This window comes from Cebus imitator, unplaced genomic scaffold, assembly GCF_001604975.1.
Source record: "Cebus imitator isolate Cc_AM_T3 unplaced genomic scaffold, Cebus_imitator-1.0 Scaffold181, whole genome shotgun sequence".
NCBI lineage: Eukaryota > Metazoa > Chordata > Mammalia > Primates > Cebidae > Cebus > Cebus imitator.
The window spans coordinates 1499658-1517979 of NW_016107496.1; the positions used below are offsets into that span (position 1 = coordinate 1499658).

Genomic DNA, 18322 nt, shown 5'->3' on the forward strand with positions numbered 1-18322 from the left:
TAGGATGAGTTTGAAACTCAGGAGATGAAGGATGAGATTGTTACGGAGTACATATTGGGTAGGGAAAGAGGACTAAGTGCTGTTCTCAGGAAGATAAATATGCAAGAGAAGTAATAAAAGAGGTAGGAGAGGAGGTGACCTGGAGAGGGGAGTGTTGAAGTAAATGGTAGAGGCACTGAGGACCAGATGAGTGAGGACCAAGAAGTCCTTGGATTTGGCTAGTAGACATGAGCAACTTTTGGGAGTAGTGTCATGAATGAGGTGGCATGACGGGGCAGCACACATTTTCGAGTCAGAGAACTGGTTGCTTACTGGCTCTGAGACCTCCATTAGTTCCATGTCTCTGAGCCTGTTGGCTCACCTGTAAATCAGGAATAATTCATAGGTAAGTTTGTGAGAATTAAATGTCTGTAAAGTGTCTAATAGATTCTCAATAAATGTTTACTCCTTTTCCTTTCTGCTGCAATTCAAGAGGTTTTGAAACAAAGGAAAGAGGAGAGGTAGTTAATGAAGAGGAGAGCAGGGTGGACAGGCTGTTCCAGGTTAGGTGAAGCGTCTGCTTGATGGAAGGAGCCAGTGACGAGGGTGACGTGGAGCTTTCAGTTCCCTGAGAATGAATGCTGTGTTGATAAGGACTGGAGCAGGGTGGAGGAAGTACCCTTGCAAAGCAAGAGGAGCGCACCTCTGCCATTAGCAAGAAGGCTAGAGGTGAGAGCTATGTGGTGAGAGAGAAAGGGAATCTGGCCTGTGCTTAACTGACGTGAGAGCCAGATTTTGAACTCTAGTGGCTTCATTTACCACTCACGTCATCTTGGGCCAACTGAGATCACTTTTCTAAGCCTCTGCTTCACTGGGATGTTGTAAGGCTTAAATGAGCAGCACAGAGCCTGGCCCATGGAGATGTTTTTAGTACTGATGGGGAGCTGCACACCTGGTGGCCCCTATTTCTCTCATGGACTAAGTAATCTGGTTGGGTATGGTGCTTGAAAGCATAGGCTTTGGGGATAGAGACACCCAGGGTACAGTTCTTGCCCAGCCATCTATCAGCTGTGAGACCTTGGGCAAGTGCCCTAGTTTCTCTAAACCTTGGTTTCTCCTTCTGTGTAAAATTAGGATACTAGGACCTATTAAATGTAGAACCAGGAGGATTAAATGAGATAATTTGTGTGAAACACTCATCGTGGTACCTGGTACACAGTTAGCACTCCATAGAGGTAAAGGGTAGGGGACTGCAAATGTTGACTGAGAATGCATGGAAGCACTGCTGAGCAGCAGGAGGGCCCAGCTGGGGCTAGAGGTTTAAGCCAAAGGAACAAAGAACTAATTATGAGAAACTCCTGCATCCGTCAGCAGTTGGGAGACATCGAGCCCCTTCAGCTCCATGTGACATCCAAACCATGGGTAGGTATGGAGGCTTGTCAGGTGATGAGGACTTGGACAGCTTGGTTTCTGATGCATATCACAGTCCTGCAGGTATCTTCTGGGGGGAAGGGCCTTCTTGACCATCTTGTAGTGTGACCACTCTGCCTGCCAGCTTTGGCCTCAGGCACATGGTGCCCCTGCTTCATGCATTACTGTGCCCACAGGACCGGGGCTTCTGCGTGGAGGTGAACACGGCCTTTGAGGACTTCGCCCACGTCATAAGCTTTGACAAGAGGGCTGCCGCGCTGGACGCAGGCAACATCAAGCTGACCTTCAATAGTGTGAGGGGCTGGGCAGGGCATGGGTCTCAGTTCTCTAATTTATCCCAGTGTCTTGTTCCGTTCCTTCTCACTCACTGACTGTATTCCCAATTCAGGGGATGGTGGTAGAAGCCCAGACCCCAGCTTTCCACCTCCTCTAAGGTATGCCTGAGTGGGACCCAGCATCCACCCTCCTGGGTGACCCTGTTCCATCTGTCCCTTCTATCTTCAGCTGCTGGAGAAAGCAGAGGCGCGGGAGAGGGAGCGGGAGAAGGAGGAGGCACGCAGGATGCGGCGCAAGGAAGCTGCCTTTCGAAGCATGCTGAGGCAGGCTGTGCCTGCTCTGGAGCTAGGCACTGCCTGGGAAGAGGTCAGGAGCATAGCCTGGCCCCAAACACCCTCAAGCCTGAGGGCAGCGATGCTTCACCACTGAGGGCCCACCCCAGTCACGTCACAGCCCTGGGCCAGCTCCAGTTCCCTTCCTTTCTCTGCCCCAGCCCTGCCCTGTGCTCATGGCGGTGTCCAGGCCAGGCTGAGTAGGGCCTAATCTGATCAGCAGTGCTCTCCTCGTTCAAGGTCCGTGAGCGTTTTGTGTGTGACTCAGCCTTTGAGCAGATCACCCTGGAGTCGGAGAGGATCCGGCTCTTCCGGGAATTCCTACAGGTGCTGGAGGTGAGGCAGGCTGCTTGTTCTCTAGATCTGTCCCAGACCCTTGGAACTCCCTAGACCAGTTCAACAGAGACCTCAGTGGCCTCCCTCTTACCCCTAGGGCACTCCTGGCCAAGCTAAGGAAGGGGAGGCCTGAAGGATCCCTGGGATAGGCAGAAGGCTCTAGCCTAAGGGAGGCAAAGCCAGATTTTAGGAGGTAGAGTCCTTCCTGGGACTAAGTTTGATGTCCTCACCATTCTTCCTCTGCCTCTAGCAGACTGAATGCCAGCACCTCCACACCAAAGGCCGAAAGCATGGCAGGAAAGGCAAGAAGCACCATCACAAGCGTTCCCACTCACCCTCGGTGAGTTACCGGGTAGAAGGGACGTGGGGTGAAGCTGGGTTGTTTCGGGGAAATCAACACTTCTTGTTTTCCCCCTATATTATCTCCCTTGGAGGGAAATTTGAGGATTCCTTTGGTCCTGGACCCTGCTGTCTCCCCAGTTCCTAGCTGGCTTTTGGAGGGCAGAGAACCTCTGCACTGACATGTATCTGCTGATCTGCCCAGGGCTCTGAGTCGGAAGAAGAGGAGCTGCCCCCACCATCTCTCCGGCCCCCCAAGCGGAGAAGGCGGAACCCCTCAGAGTCAGGCTCTGAGCCCTCTTCCTCACTTGATTCAGTTGAAAGTGGGGGTGCTGCCCTTGGAGGACGCAGCTCCCCTTCCTCCCACCTTCTTGGAGCAGGTAAGCAGTTGCCATGAGCCTACAAGCTGGAGAACTGTTGTCCCAGACTGAGGATGTCCTGCCCCTGCAAGCCCCCCCGCCCCCCAACTGGAGCAAGCTCCAGCTCATTTGAGGGTAGAGTGGATTGGGAGAGCTGCACCTGTGGGAGTAGAAAGAACTTCCTCTACCTGCCCAGGCAAGAACCTGAAGAAGGAAAACTGGACCGACTTAGACTTCCTCAGAGCATGAGGTCCCCGCCTGTGAAGAATGAGCAGAGGGGCTAGAACAGAGAAAAAGAGCCTTCCTTTGTCCTGTTGGGACTTAGTAGGGATTTTTTTTATCTCCAGATCATGGCCTTCGGAAAGCCAAGAAACCAAAAAAGAAAACTAAGAAGAGAAGGCACAAGTCGGTGAGTGAAGGAACTTCTACTTAAGCCCCTGCTATTTTGTGAGCTCTGTTCTACTGCCTCCTGGGCTATCCACAGGAACTGAGGGTGGGAGGCTCTGGACTCTTACAGAATAGTCCTGAGAGTGAGACAGACCCCGAGGAGAAAGCTGGCAAGGAGAGCGATGAGAAGGAACAAGAACAGGACAAGGACAGGGAGCTGCGTCAGGCAGAGCTCCCTAACCGTTCCCCAGGCTTTGGAATCAAGAAGGAGAAGGTGAGGGGCACGGACCCCAGGCCAGTAAGCATGCTGGCCGAGCTCCCAAGGCTCTCAGTAGAGGCTAAGGGTGAGTGGTGCCTTTGCTCCAACAGACAGGCTGGGACACGTCGGAAAGTGAGCTGAGTGAGGGTGAGCTGGAGAGGCGGCGGCGGACACTCCTACAGCAGCTGGATGATCACCAGTGACCGGATGAGCTGCTCTCTGCCTCGGGTCTGTGTGAGGCTGTGGCTCCTGGGCCACCCTCACCATCTGCCTCAGACTTCTTCCTTAGTCTGGTCTGTGTCCACTTTTTCTAAAGTAACCCCACCCCCAGCATACCATCGTTGGCACCTCTCAAGGATGCTTTTGGTGTTCAAGGGTCTCCTACTCCCTGGACTAGTGCAGTCCTTGCCCTCAGCCCCAGACCAGAGATGGTGGTATATGCCATGTGGGGTGGGTGATGCCAGTAGATAAAGTGTGAGAGAAGGGGTCTCCAGGGAAGAGTGACAGGCTGGTGGACACAGCCTGGGTAGCAGAGGGCAGGGTCTTCACCCTCTAGCATCTGTGCCTGCTCCTGCCTGCCCTGAGGCTCCACCACTTCTTCCTCCACCCAGGACCTAATGTACGTGTGTTTTGTTTTTGTTTTTTAAATAACAATATTTATAACATGGCCAGTAACTCTTCTCCATGTGCTGCTGGGGCAGGCTGGGGACTGGTCACATGCCCAGCAGAGGGCACTAGTGTCTCATAGCAGGCCTGCTTCCCTTTGTGTGGCTAGAGCCCACCAGGCTGGTTCTCCTTTCCCCAGATTTCTGACCTCATCTCCTCTGAAATAGATGTAGTGCCCCAAAGATTTCTTTTCTCTCCCCATGGCCCAGGTCAGGCTAAATGGCCACCCTAGCCCTGTAAGCTAAGAAAGAGGAGACAGAGTCAGGCCTGGTGCTTCAAGCCTTTGTTGAGGGAGGGAAAGTCTGGGGTTTATGTACAAGAGGAAAGGGAGGTGGAACATGTACAAAATAAGTGGGCCCCCACATTCCCTTCTAGGGGCAGAGGAGAAACAGGAAGCAGAGCAAACAGTCAGCTAAGACCACCATGCTCCCCATCCCCTGCCAAAAAAAAAAAACCCAAAACGTAGCTGAAGAAAAGGTAAAAGGGGTTGGCACACCCCTTCTCCAGCCATCTGCAGAAAGGGATTGGTGCAAAGAAAACCTCTATTCTTCTGCCCACCTTGACAAGGAAAAGTGTGAGCCTAGAATGAAATGGGCAAAAAAAACAGGGCAGTGAGCCTGACATCTCTCCTCTTACTCTTATCACTAGGGCACAGCTGGCAGAGGGCCTTGCTCCTGGTAAGAGATGAACTGAGACTGACAGAGTGAGTCCCAGGGCTCTGTAAGCGTAGATACATCTAGACCAGAGCCGCCCATGGGCCTGCGAAAAAGAAAGGAAAAAAAAGACAGTTTCTCTTTCCTGTCAGCACTCTGGGCTCTAGTGGGAGAGAGATCTACGTGCCCTGTATAGGCTAAAGCTGGAAATGGTTTTTCTCAGTCCTGGGCTGACCCTTGGTGACCCTTCAGGAAATGAAGTCAAAGATCTTGGGAGCAAAGTGCAGTACTGGAGGCACCAGAGACCTACAGACCTAGTGCCCATAGTGGCACAAGGAGAAAGATCCAGCCTTGGGAGCTGGGGCGGACAGGGTTGAGAGCAGCATAGTCCTCTCCTGGGCCCTTGGCCAATTCCAGGTCCACTGGTTGGACTTGTAGGACTCTGAACGCTGAAGTGCTTCTGCCTCTTAAGAGGGTTCTCAGTGGGGGCCTGGAGCCCGAGGGGGGCCACTGGGCAGCGCAGCGCTCCTGGCTTGGTGGCGAACAACAATAGGCTGGCAGTGGAGGCCTGTGGGGGAAGACAGAGACCTGTGAACAGGAAGGGAGGCTGAGCCAGGACAGTGCCCTCAAGGGTAGTCCCACAGATAAACCTCCACATGGGAGGAGCCAGCGGTGAGGCAGATAAAGGGGAGCCTTGAGGGGTAGTTGGGGAGATTGCTGGGCTTTGCATTTCAGAGGATCAGGTCAGGGTGACTAGAGGCCACTGGGCAGTAGAGAGTAGACATTCAGAAAGAGCCAGAAGCTAGGAAAAGATCCCAGGCTGACTGGACCTCAGGAAACAGATCAAGGGACATCTGATAGCTCCTGGTCAGAAGCTACTGCCAGAGCTCTTATGAGAAGTGAACCCTAGGGAAAGGTTCCTTAGGCCCAGGAATGGACCCTCAACCTCAGCCTCAAAGATCAGAACTGTTGGCCTGGTCCTGTCTGCCCTCAACACTGGCCTGGCGACTCCCGGGTCTTAGTAGAAGCCAGGACAGCATTAGTGGGAAAGAAACCACTTCCGTAAGGATACATGCAGGGGATATGCCACGCTTCTCAGAGCATGGGTCATGCAAGAAGTATGTGCTCCCATTGCTGGGAGGCTGCCAGAGGGTGATTGCAAGTCATGCAGGAAAGGAGGTGCCTGTGGTCTCTGGCAGGAATCCTGGGAGATGGGCATGCAGAAGGGGCAGCTGCTGTGCCCAGTACCTGTCAAGGGCCCCAGCCTTGGGGGCTAACAGTTTGACTCATCATGGTGGGCTGCATCACAGAAGAAGCGTGAGCCCCGCTTGGCAGTACGGGCCGTGAAAGGGACACTCTTCAACACTATGGCCCAGGAGAGAGACACAGTGGTCAGGCCTCATGGTGGGGGGTGGGAGGAAAGCCCAAAGGGGCTAGGTTTGGGAGCTGGGTGCAATGGCCAGGCCCCAGGGAGTGGAAAGAGCCCCCCACCTGTGATGATGTCCTCGATGGTACCATCCTTTCCCTCATAAACAGGCCGGTGTTCCTTGGCCTGGCGCCGCCTCAACTCTGCTATTAACTCCTGCTGTTGCCACTTGTTCCTCTGGGATGGAGTCTAGGCCAAGAACGTAGAGGGGGAAGGAAATCATCACTAACCTAATGTGGGACTGGTTCCTGCCCCAAGGTGCAGTCTGAGAATGCCATTGCTTGTGCACTGCTAGGAATCCCCAAAGGCCCTCCCTGCATCCCTTTGGATGCCAGCCCACTGGCCCTCTGAGTGGTTTGTCCACTCCAAGTTCTCATCTCCTCTAGCCTGCTGACCCCCAGCCCCCACTCTTTTAGCTTGCCCTCCTCCAGGCCCCAGCTCTTGGTCCCAACCCACCTTGGCATCCAGTTTCTTGGCTTCCTGAGCCAGCTGTTTCTCCCGCATTACCTCCTCCTGCTTCTTGCGGGCTTCATTCTCTTGCTCTGCTTCCTAAGAACCGTGGAAGATGGGTGAGGCTCACAGGCTGTGAGGGGAGGGGCTGACACTGAAGTAGAGAATGGGTGGCAGTGGGACCTGCTAACTCCAGGTGGCCACCTCTGGAGGGGCACTTCCTGCCCCAAACAATGACAGGAAGGGCCTAGGCCCCCACCCTGCCCACCAGTTCACAGCTAAGAGGCCTGTCACCAGCTTGCATCACTCCCTTCCCAGGACTCGGAGGAGGAGTCGGAAAAGGCCTATACTTTAAGCCCAGGCTTCTCTCCCACAACCAGTTTTCTCTCAACCAAACTTTTTAAAAAGCTCTCTGCAGCTCACCTTGTAAGAACGAATGAATCGGACAAATACTGGGAAGAACACAGAAGGAGGTGTTGTTTTGGGACTCTCGCCAAAGTAGCGCACAACTGCATTGTAGGCCTCCTGGGGAAGGGGTGGGCAGAACGGGTCACCATGGCAGAAAGAAGCAGCCCAGCTCCTACACTCCCACACCACGGGTGAGAGGCCTGCAGAAAGCAGAGCTCAGGGCCAAAGGGAGGAAAACCAACCACCCAGGCCCCTGTGAGCTGGAGAGAACCCGGGGCTCCCAAAGCTCCCAGAAGTACATGTCTCCAGAGGCAGCTGCCAGCCATTCCCAAAGCGCTCTCTCCCCCACATATAACCAGCCAGCTGCTTGATTAAAAAAAAAAAAAAAAAAAAAAAACAGAACTAGGGCCACCTAGAGGGCCCTGGCGCTTTGGCCCTGGTTGCCCCCATCTGCCTGTACCCCGTGCTTGCCTCAGCCGTCTTGGCATCCCGCTGGAGCTTGTCTAGTTTGCCTTCATTGGTACTGAGGAAGTTCCGGAGGACGCTGTGGTCGTGGATGCTGCACTCTCGCCGAATCAGCTCCATGCCTCGGCCCAGCTCCTTCACATCCAGCAGCACGTTCTCCAGGGACACTGTGGTCACCAAAAGCCTGGCTGAGGACTGCCTAGGGCCTGGCATACCCACCTCCCAGCCAGAGCTACATCAAACTCTGGCCCTCCCTCTCAGCATGGGCTCACTCATGTTCACATACCTGTATGGACATAAGGAAGTGCACACCAAGCTAGCTGAGCCCTCATAGGGGGAGGGAATGGAATAGAAACTGATCTCATGACCCCAAAGAACACAGTAGCAAAGGCAGGCAAGCCACAGAGACCGTTGGTCTCCAAAATGAAACTGCCTCAGGCCTGCCCTAGTATTCATGGGTTGAGCAGCTACCTCATGCCTATAGAGGGCCTTATGATTTTTTCTAGGCACTTCACATACATCATACACAAGATCTCTGGGGCCAGCTTGAGGGAGTTGGGAGAAAGAGCCACCAGTCCCCTTCCTGTTCCTGCTCCCACTGCACCTAGCTGGGAAGGGCTGGGCTGGGCCAGGCCTGGCGCCTGGAGGAAGGCTCCCTTTGGAGTGGCCCCTGCTTATGGCTCCAGCGGAAAGCTTTGAAGTGGTCAGAAAGAAGATAAAAGCCAGAAACAAATGAAACAAGTGTTCCCTCTCCTCATAGCTTCCCGGGATTGTCCTGGGCTGGATGTGAGGGCAGGCCCACCCAGCCAGGCTCGCCTCACCTGCTGCAGCCTTCTCAACAAAGTGCAGCTCATGCCAGAAGTTAGCCAGGTCTGGGTATTTCTCCTTCACTGTCAAGGCGATGAAATGAAGCAGTGTCATCTTCCGGTCAGTGGACTTGGTATCCAACAGCTAAGAGAGGGGGTGAGGGCAGTACATAAAAGCTAAGCATTCTAGCTCCACAATTGCTGCCCACTAGGCTTCCTGGCCGACACTGCCCTCACCATCTTACCAGATCCAGGCTCTGGAGCTTGAAGCCATACACAGCTCCTCGCTTGCTGCTGTTCATGTAGTTCCCCAGTGCAAGTATGATCTGTCCAAAGGATGCGTGGGAGGCAGGTCAGGCTCAGGTCCTGAGGACTCCTTCTTTCTTTCTGTATAGCCCCAGGCCCCCACCTAGGACCTGAGAACCCCCAGCATCCCCATTCACAACCTCTTCCCACCTCCAACATCTGCTTCAGCTTCTGTGAAGACTTGACGGAAGCGGACGCCGCAATGATGGCATTGAGTTGCTGTAGGGCAATATAAACACTGAAGTAACCCCAGGCTGAGATGGGGTAAAGATAGGGAGGGGTTAGAAGGACTGGAAGGGCAGGGGAGGTGACTAGCAGATGGAAGGTGGAGGGACGGCTGTCCAGGACCATGAGTTGAATGAGGGCCGTACCGGTGTGAGCATCTGCAAGTTGTCCTGGAAGTTCCCCAGGAAGGCCATGCCAGCCATTCGCTGGGTCAGCCGCTCCACCTTGCTGAAGAGCAGCATGAAGCGATCCTCAGCCGCCAACTCCTCCAGGGGCTGCCGCTCACGCTCATATTGCCGCAGCAGCTTCACCTCAGCCTCCGTGGGCAGGAAGCGCATCAGGCACTCCACGAAGTCCACAGGTAGCGTCTGCAAGTCAAACCTGTGTAGGAGGGAGGGACCACCTCAGCTCTCACATCTCTCCACGTTTTCCCTCATCCCACTTATTGTCCAAGCTCCTAGGACTGGGCAGGGAACTGCATACAGAGCACAGCCAAAGGCAGGACCCATTGCCTCATCTGTCATAGCACCAGCAATGATACTGGGGGAACATTCCATGTTACTCAACTGTTCCCAATAGACTGAGAGCTCCTTGGGTGAAGGTCTGAGCTGAATTGCCAGCACAGATGCAGTAAATTCTGGCCAAGCCAGTGGATGACTACGGAGATGCGAGGAGTTCTGTCAGATGCCTGGAATCTAGGGAAAGCCAGGGTCCTTGGTGGAGAACTGGGTTGCCAACTGACTAGGAACCAGGGCTAGGTCAGTGGGAGCCTCACGTGTGAATGGCCCTGCAGATCTCCTCAGCTGAGCGGCCAGCCTTGCGTAGGGTGATGGCCAGGTTCTTGGCACGATTGGCTTCCAACAGAGTCACCTTGCTGGCAGCTTTTTGCGCTGTCTTGTTCTTGGAGCAGATGAGGTCAAGGGCAGGGCCCTGTGCTTTTGTCTTGAATAATTCTTCAAACTTATCCAGATCCAGGTCCTGGCAGGAATAGATGAGCAGGAAAATACTGTAGCCTCATATTAGTGGAGGACCTCCTGACAGCCCAGCCAGCATTGGCCCAGAGCTCTGTCACTCTGGAATGTTTTATGAATACAAAGTGCTGACACAAATGGAAAAGTATATACACTCAAGAATGAAGGGTTTGTGAAGCTGAACCTGGCCTCACCCTGTCTGACGGCTTTTCTAAGACCAGATCTGCTCAAAAGGCAACCAGGTCCCCAGGGCTCAGTCTTACCACTCTCGACCCCAGGTCCTGTTACCTCCAAGATCTTCTCGTCATCAAGTTCGCTGAAGACAGTGCCACTGATCTGGTTGGGTTTCAGTGCTGTCCAGTTGAAGACAGGCAGCCGGAACTTGGTCTTGATAGGTTTCTTAATTCGAATGGCTAATTTGGAAGGAGGATCAGTGACAGAGGGGCCAAGGACACATACCCCTGGTCCCACTAGCCCTGCCCAGAGCCCTGGGGACACTCACCTGACAGGCCCACTGTCAACACCACAGAGGGTGCAGCACCAGGGAGAGGTGGGGCAGGGGGACACTTGTCTGGGGGAAGAAGGAATGACACAGTGACTCAGGGGTCAAGAGGCTCTTTATAGGCTGCCTCTCTCCTCTGCCAGCCCCACCTTCTCTGAGTTTTTACTCTCAGAGAAGGAGCCTACATTAAATCTGCTCAAGCTGCTCCCAGAAATCCTAACTCTGACAGCGCAGTTCTTGCTGGTCTCTGACCCAGTTTCCACGGCTATAGTCTAAGCCTCTCCTTGGCTGTCTTCAAAGGAATTCGGAGCAGCATCTAAACAGATCCACATCTGCCCTTGGGCATCCCTGTGCTGATAACTCGAGCTTCTCTCGGATTCCAGCCCTCCCTCACCCTGATTTTATAGCCTCCCAGTCCTCAGGTGATGCCATTTTCCCAGCTTCTTCCTGAGGAAGACACCGCTGACTATGGTTTTGGTCCCCACAATGAGGCTGCCCCTGCTGGCTCCCAGGGGTCATGGTTACCTGGTAATGGGGGAGGTGGAGGGGGCAAGGGTGGAGCTGGTGGTGGAGGCAGAGGCAGGACCTCCTCGGGGGGTGGGGCTGGAGCCAGAAGGTCTAGGTCGGAGGGTGGCATGCCCTCACTCGGCTCTGCAGGGCCTACTCTGGCCAGGGCCTCACTGCCCACAGACTCCAGGCCCCGGACACTTGGCTCCAAATGGCATCGACGCTGGAAAGCCTCCTCCTTCTCTTTAATGAGCCTCCGCAGGGTGTGCACCTGGTGGCTTGTGTTCTCGTATGTCTCCTGACAGGCAGACAGTACCATTAAGGGAAAAGTGGGCTGAAGGCATAGTAGTCATTGTCCCTAGGAGTGAGAATTCCTACCTAGGGTTCTCTTAACTAGGGTCTCTGTGAGGGTGCTCAGAGGCTCAGAGTGGCAGAAATCCAGGTAGAGGAATGGGGAAGCTGGAAGGCAGCAAAACAAAAGAGGGAAGCAGAAGCTGCCTCCCTCCGCTGGTACCCTAAAGTGTCCTCTCTGCTCCAGCCAATTCTCACCACATGGGCCCCTTAAAACCCAGGAAAAAAGGCTGTCCCTGTGAAACTCTCCTTAATCAACCAACAGTCTGACACAGCTGCTCTCTCCGTAGCCCTTTGGGCCTCATTTTGCTTCCATTTCAGTTGGCCTCATATAATGGCTTAATTGGAAGCCCCCTACAAACAAGACCCTGTCTTATCCATCTCTGTATCCTCCATAGCTCTCAATATAATGCTTAGCAGAGGATGGGTACAGATACATATTGAGCTCAACAGAGCCAGCATATGTTCTTCTGGAAGAGAAGGTAGGTTAGGGGCATGACTTTATAATGAAAATACAGAAGAGAATGAAATACAAGGAGCACGTGCTCTGCCAACTTAGGAAACCTGGTGGACACCCTAATACACAGAGCACCTGGTCACTCTGCCCCTGATCATTAAGCATGGCTGGGGAGGAACATGGGAGTACAGGGGAGAAAAATCAATGGGATGGGCTGGTAGGAGGCCTGGGTTGGAATTCCAGAATGCTTGTGGTTGCCCCAGCTACTCCCAACCTCTTATGTGTGTGTCTGGCTCACACTGGCTTCAGCTTTCCTCTCCAACTAAAAAAATGGGGTGCAATCATCGGCCCACCCACACCTGAGAACTTCAAGAGTGAATCAAGATCTAAATCCTAGAGAACTTGACATGACTCAGAAATAAAAACAAAGCAAAACCCCAAGGCCCTGGAGCCCAGGATTAGTCAGGGACTTCCTTCCCCAGAGTCCTTTTACCTTGATGCTCTCTAGTTCCTTCTCCCGCTGCAGAAGCTGCTTCTCTAGCTCTGCCACCCGCATCATGTTCTCATTCTCTAGGTCCAGAAGCTTCTCTGTGAGCTGCACAATAGGAAGGACAGGTTCTGTGCTGGCCCTAAAGCCTGGGCACTCAGCACACCCTGAACCCTAGTCAAGAGCTGAGTTGAACCCCTCAACACAAGGCCGCAAAGGCAGCTTAGTCAGGTGGCTCCCTTATATCCCAATAACAGATACAAGACAAAGGCCACATTTTGACTCTCTCAAGACCGATGCCACCTCATGCCTAGCCCTGGAGGTGGTGTGTGTTCCAATTGGTGGATGATCCAGTGGCTCAGGCCAGTGCATGGTCTTGAGAGCCCTGGTGGGTTCTAAAGCCTCCCTAGGACTCAATCTGGAGGCAAATGGGTCAGTTCAGGATTCCTGATAACTTGAGCTTCCAACAACAGTGGCTCTGGCAGGCAAAGGAAGGCCACCTACATGGGACACATGCTCCTCCAACTCCTCCACCTTCTCCAGGGCTACATTCTTGGTCTCAGCATCCTCCAACAAACCCCCGACATCAAACACGTTGTCCAGGTATGCCTGAATCTGCACCTGCAGCTTCTCGCTCTCTGTGTGCCTTGACTTCTAGGGGAAGAGCAGAAAGTAGTAGTAGTTGTAGGAGCAGGCAGATCATCAGGGGAACCTGAGAAAAACTTAGTCCTCATTCCCCTTCACCACTGCTTCCCAAAGAGTTCCTGCTGTAGGCCATGTCAGATTCTTGCCCCATGGAGGTGCCTGACTGGCGAGTTATCTGAAGGAGGTCCTGAGTCCCAGGTCACAGAAGACAGGCAGGGTCCCAGGAGCATCAAGGACTAGGCACTTAGAAAAATCATTTGTGATATGACTAAACTGATCCCAAAGCACCTCACCTTACAAGGACCCCAACTAGCTCACCTGCAGGAACTCCTCTAGCCCCAGCTTGGTAAACTCATACTGCAGGTGGACCCGGAAGTTCATGTCCTCCACCGAGTGCACCACGATGTTGATGAACTGCATGCAGGCCACCTAGAGAAGAAGCAGCCCAGAGAATCAGCAACAGGAAGGCAGAGGAGAGCCAAGAGACCAGGAGGATAGACGGCTGTTAGAACATCATCATCATGTGGATAATTACAGGGAAGAGTTAAGTATTTATGGGAGCAATAAGAGTATTTTAATTTTAAAATGTCATTTAATATTCAGTGGATAAAGACAAGAAAATTACAAGAAAAACAGATGTAAGTGAAGATAAAGCTCCGTGATTTCCCTTGTATATCAGCAGGTATTCCTTGAGACCACCTTACCTAGCTGAAGATCCTGCCCTTGGGGGAAGAGAAGCTAGAGGAAGAGCTTAGGAAAGTAAAGGCAGCTCAAAAAGGACGCAATTCAAGGACAAAAAGGCCACAGAGAAGAGGAAAAGGAGGTAGATCTGACATATACAAATGATGTCCTGAAGTTTCTAAGAGCTCTCTGGGGCGGGCAGGTGGACAAGAAGCATTTGCTGAATAGAAAGAATCATTCTGGGCTCTACGTGGAATATCAAGATATACTGCTGGCCTGACCCCTGTTCTCAAGGAACACACAGCCCTGGTGGATATGGGCCGGGCCCAGGCCCAGTGCCTCACCATGAAGTCGATGTTGCTGTCCTCATTCCGGAAATATTCCATCAGCTTCTCAAAGCGGTGCAGCTCCTTGCATACCTGAATAAGCAAGCTTTCTCAATGAAAGGATCTGCTCCATGCAGAACCCAAGTCCCTGTGCCCTGACTCCCAGGAACATCATGGCAAAGACTGGTTCAGACCAAGCTTAACTACAACTCTATATATTTAATAGGCCATTCTGGACACTATAAAGAAAACGGGGCCAGGTGCAGTGGCTCATGCCTATTATCCCAGCACTTTGGGAGGCCAAGATGGGCAGATCACCTGAGGTTAGGAGTTCAAGAACAGCCTAGCCAACATGGTGAAACCCCATCTCTACTAAAAATACAAAAATCGGTCAGGTGTGGTGGTGCATGCCTGTAGTCCCAGCCACTCAGGACGCAGAGGCAAGAGAATCACTTGAACCGGGGAGGCAGAGGTGGCAGTGAGCTGAGATTGTGCCACTGCACTCCAGCCTGGGCCACAGAGTGAGACTCCATCTCAAAAAAGAAAAAAAAGAAAGAAAACTTGGACCTGCAATCTGGTTCTGGGTCTGTGGTCCCCTACCAAATTGCTGAGGGAATTCAGTAATGCCTGTGCCCTTAAGCTGGGCTTTAGGTGCCTCTGGGATAGGCCAGGAAGAAACATAGGATTCTGATGCTGCCAAGTTATTAACGGAAGGAGGGAAAGGAGGAGGAAGGGAGGAAGGCCATGGGTGAGACAGGAGGCTGCGGTACTAGTGGGGATGCAGGGGAGGGGCCAGTGTACAGGAAAGCCCTCTCCGAGAGGGGTCTAGAGGCTCCTCTGAGCCTCTGGGCTTCAAGGAGGAAGAGCCATTTCCTGGCTTGAACAATGGATGCTAGGGAAGAGGTCCAAGAAGAGGAAGGGGTGGGACCAGCAGCTGTGCTGGATGTCGAGGAATCCTATGTTCAAGTTGATAGGGGTTTCAGAGGCAGGCCCAGGGGCTGGGGAAATTCCACATAGGAGTTCCTTCTCCCCTCACCAATAACAGCCAACAATCCAAGAGACACCCTTGCTTACCTTCTCCTCCCACTTCAAACACATTTGCTTTGGGTTCACCGCATCAGACTCCCATCTGGGGAGTTTCTTAAAGTACATATACTTAGGCCTCCAGTGGGTCTGAAGTAGGGCACAGGCATCTGTACTTTTAACAAGCTCCTTAAGTGATTTGGATGCAGGGCCCAGCTAGGACCACTGGACTACAGCCCTCAGCCCTAGCTGAGGTAACTTTAGCTGGCCAATCAGGAGGTTTCCTGGCACTAAGATCAATAAGACTAAAGTTCTGGTTTTAAAAACAGTGGGCGTTCAGGAGAGAGGATGCTTAGCCAAGCACTGGGATGTTAAAAATCACTGCAGATCACAGGAAATGGTACTTACCTACCTGGCTTCCTGCCTTCTACCTCATAAACACATATACACACACACACACGAAGCCAAAAGACTGACCTCTTTGAAATTGTCAAAGGCAGAAAGGATGATTTCGTGACCTCCTCGCACCAAACACACAGCTGCCAGAAGCTCTAAGACAAGGGCTTTGGTCCTAAGGGGTGAAGAAGGAAGATTAACACCCTAGCTCCCCATCCTGACCACCACACAGCTCACTTCCCTGACTGGGTAAGTCCTTTTGGAGAGTGGAGAAAGCCTCAGTGATGAGGAGAGGGTGGGAAAAAAAGGACTTGCTCCCCTACTAAGCTGTGTAGACCAGAGGGGAGCCGGGGATACTTCACTTCCAGCAGAGGTGAGGGGGCCAAACCAAGGCTCTGACAGGATTAAAAGGCCAGGCAGGACTTGTCAGGAATACATGGAGCACAGATCTCCAGATCCCTGGACAGAGTGGGGAGGAAAGGGGAGGGAAGGAACTCACCTTGGATTCTTGTTATTGAGGCTAAGTGCAATCTCATTGACAGCATGGGGGTGGGACATGACCAGGTTGAATCCATACTGCAAGGGAAAGGACAGAAGTGGGGGGTACCTTGATGGTGTGGAAGGGAGAGCAAAGCCCATCTCCTTGACTGCAGGCCCACCAGCAAATCTGTCTTTTATAAGCTGGTGCCCTCCTGGTTTTGCAGATGAGGCAGAAGAAGTAGAGCACCCATGGCTAGTGCTTCCCCCATACCTGATAGTTCATGATGGCTCTGAGACAAAGGATACAGACGTGGACATCATCCTTCTGGCTCACTAGGCGGGAGTTCTTCAGGGCCCTGCGCCCAGGGAGAGTGCTATACCTGGGGAGATTGGCCAGGCAGTCAGGTGGGAGCCGAGGCTGCCAGTGAAGCATCTAGGGGCACTCACCATCTCCCAGACAGCAGGCTGCCCCTTAGCAGTGGCAAAAAATGGGAATGAGCAGCGAAGAGGGACAGGGTGCAGGAGGCAGGGAGGTCAGACTGTTTTTACCTCCCTAGAGTAGGCCTTTGTCAGCAACTACTCAGGATCCCAGCTTTATAACCAGTGCCCAAACCCTAGAGATCCTTCAAAATACAAACAGTAGTTGTATAGGTCTTCCTAGTCCCTGAGATGGGTCCAGAGACACATTCATCTGAGAATTCCCTCCACCCACTTCCAGTTGCTGTACCTTCTGCACAAACCATGGGACAAGAGCATCTTGGCTCCCATCCCAGAAAAGGCAGAGCTGATCCCCAAAGGCTTTAGAGGGGCCATGGGGCTATACCTGGTTTTGCACCTCTCCATCCTCTCAGTGATGTTTCATGGAAAAGGGAGGAAACATGTATCTGCCCATGCATGACAATAATAATAAACAGTGTTCAAGGGATACAAGCCAAAGGAGACTAGGAGAAAAGCATGGCCACAAGAGAGATAGATAACCAAGGAAAGGGCTACTGGACCCAAAGGAAAGCCTCCCAGAGTAACAAGGAGCACTGAGAAGTCATCTAGTCCATCCGCCTACCTCTGGGCGGGATGGCTCCTAAGACACTGCAGACAAATGAGCACGTTGCAGCCTTAGAGAGAAAAGGCTCGAAGGAAGAGGTGAAGGGAGTGCGAGGGGTAGGCAGGTTGAGTGGAAGCTGGTCTCCAAGCTGATGATGGGGCAGAATGAAGAGCTAGAGGGAAAAAGAATGAGGACAGGAGCTGGATCACCCAGTGAAGGCCAAGGCTCTGTATGAGATGTGCACTGCTCGAGAGGCCCAGGAGGAATGACAGAGTGAGAGTGAGGAGTGAAGGGCCCCCCAGAGAGGGGTGGGGAGGGGTGGGGAGGGATGGGGAGAGCTGGAACCCCAGGTGGGGTGGGTGCAGCTAAGACCATGTACTTACCCAGGACAGACTGCTGGGCAGAGTCAAGGAGACAGAGAGGACAGACCAGAGACAGACTGGCAGGCAGAGGGCAAGAGAGCTGAGCCTGGAAGCAAGAGTGGAGGGAGGAGCATGAGCACTCACCACTGAACCTGAGACCTGCATTGAGGGGTAGGGTGGGAGGCAGGCGGGCAGAGCAAGAGCACACATACCGGAGCACAGACTGGCGCGCAGAGCGAGCGAGGCTGTTGGTGAAGGGGGCCGACAGGGCGCTGGGTGGCTGCAGGTCCTCGATTGACCTGCTCCAGGACCGGAGTTTGTCAAATGCACCATCGTCACCACTCTCCAGACCCTCAAAGTCAAACCTGGAGCATGAAAGGACACACATGCGCACACACAGGCACATACACAGAAGAAATTCAGTGCCAAGCCCCCCGTGAGCCCACCCCCACCATTCAGGCCTCTAGGGCAACAAGAAGCAGGGGTAGCAAGGAGAGAAAGCAGAATTGGGCAGCAGAGACCTGACCCTAGCTGGAAGAGCCACTAACACAGGACAGCGGTGGAAGAGGCACAGGCAGCAACCAGGAGGGGAATCTAAGGAGATGGGAAGCTGATGGAGGCCAACTCCTCTGCTCCCCACTGGCCAGGTAACTCCAGGAGGAGTGTCCTCCCCATGGGCCACTGGGGAGCTGGCAGTCTTTCTGCACTTCCAGCTTAGATGGGGCATCTCCAGGAAGCTGTGGCTCCCCACAGAGAATCTACCCCGTAGAAGGAATGGTGGGGAATGGGCCAACTGCAGGTCTTGCTAGTTGGCCAATTGCAGCAACCAAAGGGCCTTTCAGTGCCTTGAAGGAGTCCAGTTGATGCTGTATGACAGGACTGAATGGAAGGGAAAGGGGGTTCTGGCAAACCCAGAGTGGGACAGTCTTTTATGTTTTGGAGGAGCACCACCACCCATCTTAGCACTGTTTTTTTTTTTTTTTTTTTTT

At 53.1% G+C, this 18322-nt stretch overlaps 2 protein-coding genes across 22 annotated transcripts in view; one reads left to right on the plus strand and one right to left on the minus strand.

Annotated features, from left to right (window-relative positions):
* Window positions 1-4366, plus strand: part of PRPF40B (pre-mRNA processing factor 40 homolog B) — a 74481-nt gene extending 70115 nt beyond the window's left edge. For 9 of the 16 annotated variants that reach the window (XM_037744687.1, XM_017545781.2, XM_037744689.1 and 6 more), the window contains 8 exons: window positions 1587-1703; window positions 1915-2052; window positions 2259-2354; window positions 2605-2694; window positions 2899-3073; window positions 3400-3461; window positions 3570-3713; window positions 3809-4366. In XM_037744687.1, coding sequence (XP_037600615.1) covers window positions 1587-1703; window positions 1915-2052; window positions 2259-2354; window positions 2605-2694; window positions 2899-3073; window positions 3400-3461; window positions 3570-3713; window positions 3809-3901 — 915 coding nt within the window. In that variant the 3' untranslated portion in view covers window positions 3902-4366. Of the gene's footprint in view, window positions 1-1586; window positions 1704-1914; window positions 2053-2241; window positions 2355-2604; window positions 2695-2898; window positions 3074-3399; window positions 3462-3569; window positions 3714-3808 lie in introns of all 16 variants that reach the window. The other 7 variants (XM_017545776.2, XM_037744691.1, XM_037744690.1 and 4 more) reach the window with 4 other exon arrangements.
* A 266-nt stretch (window positions 4367-4632) lies between these two features.
* Window positions 4633-18322, minus strand: part of FMNL3 (formin like 3) — a 62069-nt gene continuing 48379 nt past the window's right edge. The window contains exons 6-27 of one of the 6 annotated variants that reach the window (XM_017545771.1): window positions 17546-17698; window positions 16201-16309; window positions 15949-16025; window positions 15531-15624; window positions 14049-14123; window positions 13342-13452; window positions 12883-13029; window positions 12385-12486; window positions 11102-11381; window positions 10577-10645; window positions 10363-10487; window positions 9879-10081; window positions 9250-9484; window positions 9029-9097; window positions 8818-8898; window positions 8588-8717; window positions 7773-7933; window positions 7317-7418; window positions 6900-6992; window positions 6509-6632; window positions 6266-6382; window positions 4633-5585 (exon numbers count right to left, since the gene is read on the minus strand). In XM_017545771.1, coding sequence (XP_017401260.1) covers window positions 6291-6382; window positions 6509-6632; window positions 6900-6992; window positions 7317-7418; window positions 7773-7933; window positions 8588-8717; window positions 8818-8898; window positions 9029-9097; window positions 9250-9484; window positions 9879-10081; window positions 10363-10487; window positions 10577-10645; window positions 11102-11381; window positions 12385-12486; window positions 12883-13029; window positions 13342-13452; window positions 14049-14123; window positions 15531-15624; window positions 15949-16025; window positions 16201-16309; window positions 17546-17698 — 2632 coding nt within the window. In that variant the 3' untranslated portion in view covers window positions 4633-5585; window positions 6266-6290. Of the gene's footprint in view, window positions 5586-6265; window positions 6383-6508; window positions 6633-6899; window positions 6993-7316; window positions 7419-7772; window positions 7934-8587; window positions 8718-8817; window positions 8899-9028; window positions 9098-9249; window positions 9485-9878; window positions 10082-10362; window positions 10488-10576; window positions 10646-11101; window positions 11382-12384; window positions 12487-12882; window positions 13033-13341; window positions 13453-14048; window positions 14124-15530; window positions 15625-15948; window positions 16026-16200; window positions 16310-17545; window positions 17699-18322 lie in introns of all 6 variants that reach the window. The other 5 variants (XM_017545769.2, XM_017545773.1, XM_017545772.2 and 2 more) reach the window with 5 other exon arrangements.